Source organism: Athalia rosae, chromosome 5 (assembly GCF_917208135.1).
Source record: "Athalia rosae chromosome 5, iyAthRosa1.1, whole genome shotgun sequence".
Taxonomy (NCBI): domain Eukaryota; kingdom Metazoa; phylum Arthropoda; class Insecta; order Hymenoptera; family Athaliidae; genus Athalia; species Athalia rosae.
The window spans coordinates 7,788,542-7,796,012 of record NC_064030.1 but is presented as its reverse complement, the minus strand read 5'-3'; the positions used below and the strand labels follow the sequence as shown (position 1 = coordinate 7,796,012).

The window sequence follows — 7,471 nt, the reverse complement described above, 5'->3', positions numbered from 1 at the left end:
TATACTTTTTTCTTTATTATGCCGAATCACCCGCTATAAAAATTACCTACAAATTCCACACATGAGAAGCAGAAAAATTTAAATCTACTACCCGATACTTCATGGAGCAAAAAATCATTTCGATTTGAACATATTGTACACAGAAGTCCAGCGCTTCTAGATTTCGTGCTCACCGCAGTAACTTGTCGCAGCATCACAGTCGGTCCATTGTCTTTTCGTTACTTTGATTTGAATTTTTTTTGTCCACGAGCTAAAAAGAACGATGTTCGATTTGCACAAACTAAATCCGCAATGAAGATATATATATAAGAGAATTATGAGAAACAAAAAATTTTTAGAAAAAACTCAACTCAACGAGAACGACAATTTTTTTAGGTGAATAACAGTGATATACCAAGATTTGAAATATGGAAGCCGATTAATCATATGCGTATATACCTCAGCAGCTGAAAAACTGTTCGACGCCAGCGCATTTACGAAAAAATAAAAAACCAACGAATTAATGTAAAAAAATTTCCTGCCAACTTACAAAACTCGACGTATCAACCGGCTAACGAGTAAATATTTGACACACGGCTTTCAAAGCTTCGTCGATAGCGGTCCTTACCAATCTAAATATTTCAAAAGTTCTCGCGTACAGTAGAAGGCGGTCGCACGTCGGTGTATCACTCCGATCACGTATCAGGCGTCGCGTACGATATATACATGTAGCTTTTATATGTATACTATGTAAAGTAAACCACTGCATACACGAGTACATATTTATCAGGCACAAAGTAATTCAAAGAGCGATTGTAAGCCTCTAATTAATGTTCACCATATATTTGTTTACGTTCATACAAAATAGTTGATTACATACAAACCGCGGTATATATTCGTGCGAACGTTCGCCACTAGATCGAATTGTATATGATTAACGATCTTTATAATTCGAGCCTGGGATAAAGTTGCAGAGATTTTGATCGAACGATCGTTCGGTGATTTTTTTTCTTACCCTCTTCGTTACGTGAAAGTTTCAATGAAGGGCTGAGAAGTTCACGTCGACGATCGCCAAACTAAAACGAGACCCCCTGCAACAGGCGTCAGTCCGGAAAGAATCCCTATTTGTCATTGGAAACGGAAATATTCCCTCCTCCCGTTTTACTACATGCACAACGGCACCGAAATTTCACCCCGTGAGTTTTTTTTTTTGGTTTTTTTCTGTTTCTTCCGGAGCTGACAGGGGTGGTCAAGAAGTGACCCCGAAACCTCGCACTGGACTGTCCGGAATATTATACGGTCGGAGCTGGTCGCATCCCTCGTATTATTACGCCATGCGGACATTTGTGCAGAAATTTGACACTAATGCGACAACTTTGTGTCGCCAGTGGGTATAAGTTATGTGACTTTTGGTGCCAAGGAGCCGTTTAAAAACGTCTGCGCAGACGAGCTGTATAGTATAGGAATGTTGTAGATTTTATATATACGCGTTTCGGGATGCTTCACACGTCAAGGAGATCTCTTTTTTTTCCAGTTTTTCGTTTTTCTCCACTTTTTTGGTTTTCACCGATTTGAGTGAAAATGTAGGCCCGCGCGATGTGTTTCGTATAGAGATAGAGGGATTCCACGTAAATTTATTCGTACGATATATACAGCGATGGCGCATGCCGCTAGCTATTTACGACGAGGGCATTTGAAGATAGAGAAACAAAGCGAGATATTGAGGATAAGGAGGGGGAAATTTAATCGTATAAAGTAATAGGTACTATATAGGTATGAGAGAGGGGGATCAAACCGCGAGAGAGATATGGAGGAATAAATGGAAAAGGCGGAGCTTGTAAGCGCACGCGAACGAACTGGAGGATGGAGGCGAGTGTGGCACCTCGTTGCCCGTAACCGCCTCGGCGCCCGGCGCCCCAAAACCCCCCGACGCCACGAAATCGTCGCTAATACCGCGAAGAATCGTGGGTGTCACTCGAAAGTCATCCAGATGGTCGGGAGCACTGTTCATTTGTCATCCCTCAGTTTGAATTGTTGAATCGTTAAAATATCGTTAATTTACTTCAAACATTACCACCGGCGACGGTACGAGGCAGAGTGCCAAAAACGAGTGTCAAAATATGCGAATCCATTAGTTAAAATTTACCAAGTTTCGAGGGAGTGTGCAGTTAACGGTGTATAGAGTTCCGTTTTGTGAAAGAAGGCAAAACGAGAAGAAAAAAAAAACAAAACAACAACAACATACAACTGTTTCGACCCCGTTTAAAGATATACCAACGACATGCAGAAGTGCTAACTGTGCGTATAAACTTGCGGCGAACCGCACGTCACCCCTGCAGGAATATTAATTGTTCTTCAACGACGCTCATTCTTCGTCTCATCCAAAATGGCTGCTATGATGGAAGGATACGTCAACCAGCCAGACTATTACATTCATAATAATCAATGCTATCAACCGAACAATTACAGCGTTTCACATCATCGTCATCAAGGTTGGTAATAAAAAACTTTTACTCCTCCACCTGCGATCTTGCACGATTAAGAGCTTTGAATGGAATAGAAATCGCTCTTACGAAAATTCTTCTCGCGGCGCTCAGCTGATCTTTTAATAGAATAATCATCTCATTTCGATGAAAGGAAAAAGCACGCGATGAAAAAGCAAAGAAAAAAGTGAAAAAAAAAAAAAAAAATTAAAAAAACGAAAGCCGCATTTGTGGCGATGGGCACGCGTCTCACACGCGATGACTTTAGGGTGTAAAGGAACTAAATGAGATGTAGAAGAAGTTAGCGGGGCGGTGCGCTTTGTAAACTATGAAAGTGACGCAGCCCAGAACACCTATCGTTTCCTCGCTACAGGGTAGTAGGTATAAACACGTAAAATTTCCAGCACCTTCGCCGCGTTATTCTTAGGCTAACAGTGCACGGTTATTCTGTACCAGGCAGCCCGACTCTACCTCACCAATCTTCATCGACTCGTTCATCCTATACGTATACCCTGTATCTCTTCGCATATGATAGCGTTACGCCGGTTCTAACAGATCACGATCATCCAGTCGCAGGGTAACCACGGTAAGAGTTACACGCCGGTGCCAAAATGCCATAAGAAAAAAAGGAGGAGAGAAAGAAAGCACAAAAAAAGTATATACTTTCAAGAACGGTGACAATTATAAAGACCTTGCGGTAATCATATAACAGTGCGTGCAATGTAGTCGCGTCCGCGGGATGCCGAATCTCAACATCACGAGTCAAAAGTATCATCCCCCTTTTCTTTTTCCTCTTTTGAACGGAGTTAGAAACTTTAATTATACCCAATCGTATAGTGCCCTGAAGCAGCTCCCTTTGGTATGGACTAGAAAAAACCAACCGGGGTTCGTTTTCAGGTGGCAGTGCAGCCGCTGCAATGGACCGTACGGTCCCCGATAGTCCCTACTGGAGTTCGATGGAAGCTACAGGAATATCTGGGGGAAGTTCGGGATCCGGAAGTCCATCGGGAACATCGAACACTCCACCGTGCCTGGAGGAACTTGGTATAGCGGATGCTGCGACGGCGTTTCACCACCACGATAATTCTTACGAAAATCAGCACCGTGGAACGGGAATCGATTCGCATCATTACAATTGCGGCAGTATTTCGGTCCAGCAATATCACGATGTTGCGGTGGACAACGGGCAACTACAGGGCGATTATGTTCCGGGGTCAACGTCCGCTGGACAAAATCAGTCGTTTGCACATCTCGGGACAACGGTTAGACCCGTTAAAAGAAGAAATACCGCTAATAAGAAGGAGAGAAGACGTACGCAGAGCATCAACAACGCCTTCGCTGATCTCAGAGATTGCATACCGAACGTACCCGCCGATACGAAATTGTCGAAAATTAAAACACTTAGATTAGCTTGTTCTTACATTGGATATCTAACAGCGGTCTTGGACAGCGACGAACCTCCGACTACCTTCAGAGCGGAACTTATGCCCGGTGGAAGACGTTCTAAACAAAATAGTACGGGGGTGAGTCTCTATACGGATTTAGAATTCGTCTGACATTCTCGGTAAAATAAGTATACAGATATAACTGATGGACCTAAATTACACGAAGCCGGGATAAAGATCGTTCCCTGTAGCCCATCGGTCGCTGCAGATAATCGTTTTGGTAATGCCCCACCCTTCGCCGCTCGAACATCCCAGCATCCCCTTACGATGCAGGCAATATGTCGCGATACTATAAATCCGAGAATATTATCTTATCTCTTTTACCACATCAAATTCAATCAGGTACTCTATATTATCGTCATGCCGATCTCGACACCGCACACCGTGCAATTCTTCGACCGATATGTCAAACAGAATCATTCGAAGACCGACCGTAAAATAATTGCCATGATTGTAGGAGTTGGTTTCTAAATTAACTTCGCAGATGGGTCAGACAACTAAATGGTCGAATATCATATTTAGAAGAACGTTCATGGGATATTTGTATGCAGGAAAATTTTTTAACAAGCAGAAGAGAGATGACATACAAATTCTCATTTGGGAGAAAATAAGCGGTAGTTGGTTCGTTGACAGCTCAAAAATGACGCCGATCATTCTGTACGGTAATTCCGAGTTGTTAAATTGTTTGTGGCTCTTAAAACCTCGTTAGAGGGCCGCCAACGCACGGCGGAAGTTTGTCCATTGAAACATACATTTCACATGTCTGTTATTTTTCACCCGGATCGCATCACCGCGTCCGTCGTATAATAATGTGTTCACCAGGTATACAGCTACATACGTATCTATACCAATTTTACATTCATATGCAGTTGAGCTTCGGTTAAAAATTATCCGTACAGCGTGGGATGATATTTTTCTGATCTTTCGTTCCCTCCGTATTTTTTACTTTGTTCAAAATTCTCTCGGGAAAAGTCCTCGTAAAAATTTTTCCGCGCTTCTCTGCGAGCGAAGAATAAAATCCAACGATTACAATGAATATATATACTAAAATCCTTAACGTGGGAACGTACGAGCGCATAAAAACCAGCCGCTTAATTTTCTGTGGCCACAGGGAGCCCCGAGACACTTAATTCCGATACGTGTATAGCTGCATGTAGCGATGGAAATAAAAAAGAAAAAGTATGAACCAACCGTTTGTTTGCTTTGATAAGTATTGAAGTCGCGCACTGCTCAGATCTCACTGAAAAACGACTCGATGTATGCATGCCGCTTTATTACTCGCCTACAGTATATTATTTCAGCGTTACATTTTATAATTCATTACAACTATGCACGGGACACCCCGTCTGCGCTCGCAGGCGTGTCGTGCGTTAAAAAATTTCAACTCCATATTTTCATACGTATCATTTTAGGTGAACGAAAATCACGAATCGATGCCTCCGCGGGATGCTGCGGGTGGTGACGAAACAAGGCGTTCGAGAGGAAGGACGGGTTGGCCGCAACACGTTTGGGCTTTGGAATTGAAACAGGAACAACCCCCGGGACTTTAGCAGTCGTGAGGAAAAATCTTCGGATCGCAACGGTTCACGAAATAGGAAAAAACAGAAATTATCAGACTTGAAAGGAGCTTTTTTCTCTATAGACAATATTCCAGTGAGAGGGCCATGTTTGCAAAGAAGATCAATGTTTCTTCTGAAAAAATGTGAAAAATTCGATTCGAAATCGTCGGTGATTCGGCAACCAAATAAACTGGACAGCAATGGAATTATAGGAAACATTTATCGATGATTTCCTCGAATAAATATCTCTGGTTAACGTCAGTCTCGGGGATAAATTAAGAAACTTTTGGTAGTCCGAGGAATCACTGCGGTAAAAAAGGCGCTGGAAATACGCCTTTTGCTATCATCCGACCGACTAGAGCAAACTATTACCTACTAGTATCGGTCATACGAAAGCGTATGATATAAATGTACGTATTCTAGTGACTAGTTAGTATTCTTCGTTACACACCTATCCGCGTCTGTAAAAGGGATTCAATATTTTCCAGTTTCGTATAGTTCGCTGTTTCAAATACTAACTAAATATAACGGTTTGCTCACATGAGAATTGATGCGCGGAAATATGAGTAGCATGAACGCCTAAGAATCAAGACCAAGCTTAATTTATTTCAGCAGTTTAGCATATAATCCTATATATATGTAATTGTTTTGTATAAATCTCTCAATTCACCTAACAGCCGATAAGCTCTCGAATGACAGAAAAGTATTAATAAAATATTTAAGACATAGGCTTAGTAATTCGATTAAATAATTATGTATAATTTGAATCAATAATTTATTTATTTTTCAAATCATGGTGACCGTAATTGTTTTCATATAATTATTATATCTTACGTGTAACGGTGTGATTTGATTGTGAAAATTGTGTGAAATAAATGTACATAATTTGCTAACGCGTATGAACGAGCTATGCCCGATCAATAATGTCGTTTCCCTTAATCGAATCGTGTGAGTAAGAAACCAGAAAAAAATCTTTCTCGCAAACGCGAATGCCGGTGAAAGTTTTTGAATCGAGCGTTCTTCCCGCCCCGTGAACTTGAAGCCTCGAATATAAATCTGCATTCCTAAAGGGCAACACTATGCGAGGCACGCTATTATTAGAGAAAGAAGTTACTTTTTGTCTGTCGTCGGGTTACCACGACCCCTTTTATCCCAGCTGATACAGCCCTGAGTGATGGTTATACCGTTGCTGGATCTGTTGCCGTTATTTTAATTGCTCGCGTAATTAGGGGTAGTTTTTCTTGGGCGGGCGGTACCGTTTCGAAGCGAGGTCTTTGAAGGCGACCGAAATCCCGGCGAAGAAGGTTCGCTGTAAGACCATAGATATATTGAACGTAAGACCTTCTCGCGTATAAATTCATCCCGTAATTGGTAGAAGCGTTAATCTCCATTTATTTCACTTGCGATGCACCGACATACCGGTTGTCGTCTAGCCGCGTCGGTTACGCCTACAAATATTAAGCTAAAGATAATCAGAATTTTTGTTTTCCCATAGGGTGTGTATTCAGGAGGTGCAATTAACCGTAGGAATTTTTTAGAATATCGAGAGAATTGTTATTTTCTGAAGGGGAAAAGATTGGATCACATGCGAGAGTAAAGCGCGACGCAAGTCTTGACTCAGCGAAGGTCCAGCTCGTAATGGTCGAGTTTCCAGAATCGAAAAGGTATTTATAGCAGAATAGAGTGATTCGTTGATCCTCAAATTGAATCAGATAATTGACAAGTTTAACCCGAGAGTGATGGTCGGGGTGGACGTTACGCTTAATCCAACGGAGCGCGCTTTATATCTCGATGTTAGTTTATTCGTTCGTTGCGCCCTATGGGGTATACGAGACAACCGAAAACTCACGTCGCGAACTTTCAATTATTTTCATTACATCGACTGCTTTTGTATGAATTGTTTAACATGAGATTGGAGCCCGGAGGTCACCGTCTGCTTTCCAGATGATTATATCTGAGGAAGTGACTTCGAGATTTCATATTCTCAGTATTGTAATTTTTTGTA

At 41.8% G+C, this 7,471-nt stretch overlaps 1 protein-coding gene across 3 annotated transcripts; it reads left to right on the top strand.

Annotated features, from left to right (window-relative positions):
• Positions 1–1,846: 1,846 nt before the first annotated feature.
• LOC105685857 (heart- and neural crest derivatives-expressed protein 2-like) lies at positions 1,847–6,365 on the top strand. Of its 3 annotated transcripts, none has more exons than XM_012400293.2 (3): positions 1,847–2,471; positions 3,360–3,985; positions 5,320–6,365. In XM_012400293.2, the coding sequence occupies exons 1-3, from the start codon at positions 2,366–2,368 to the stop codon at positions 5,455–5,457; spliced, it is 870 nt and encodes a 289-aa protein (XP_012255716.2). In that variant the 5' UTR covers positions 1,847–2,365; the 3' UTR covers positions 5,458–6,365. The 3 variants fall into 3 exon arrangements, with proteins under 3 accessions (XP_012255716.2, XP_048511475.1, XP_048511474.1); XM_048655518.1 differs by lacking the exon at positions 1,847–2,471 and adding an exon at positions 2,848–3,048; XM_048655517.1 differs by lacking the exon at positions 1,847–2,471 and adding an exon at positions 3,055–3,230.
• The last annotated feature ends 1,106 nt before the right edge of the window (positions 6,366–7,471 follow it).

Coding starts and splice junctions, on each gene's coding strand:
- LOC105685857 (XM_012400293.2), top strand. CDS start 2,366: ATGGCTGCTATGATGGAAGGATACGTCAACCAGCCAGACTATTACATT. Junction 2,472..3,359: donor TTCACATCATCGTCATCAAG/GTTGGTAATAAA, acceptor GTTCGTTTTCAG/GTGGCAGTGCAGCCGCTGCA. Junction 3,986..5,319: donor CTAAACAAAATAGTACGGGG/GTGAGTCTCTAT, acceptor GTATCATTTTAG/GTGAACGAAAATCACGAATC.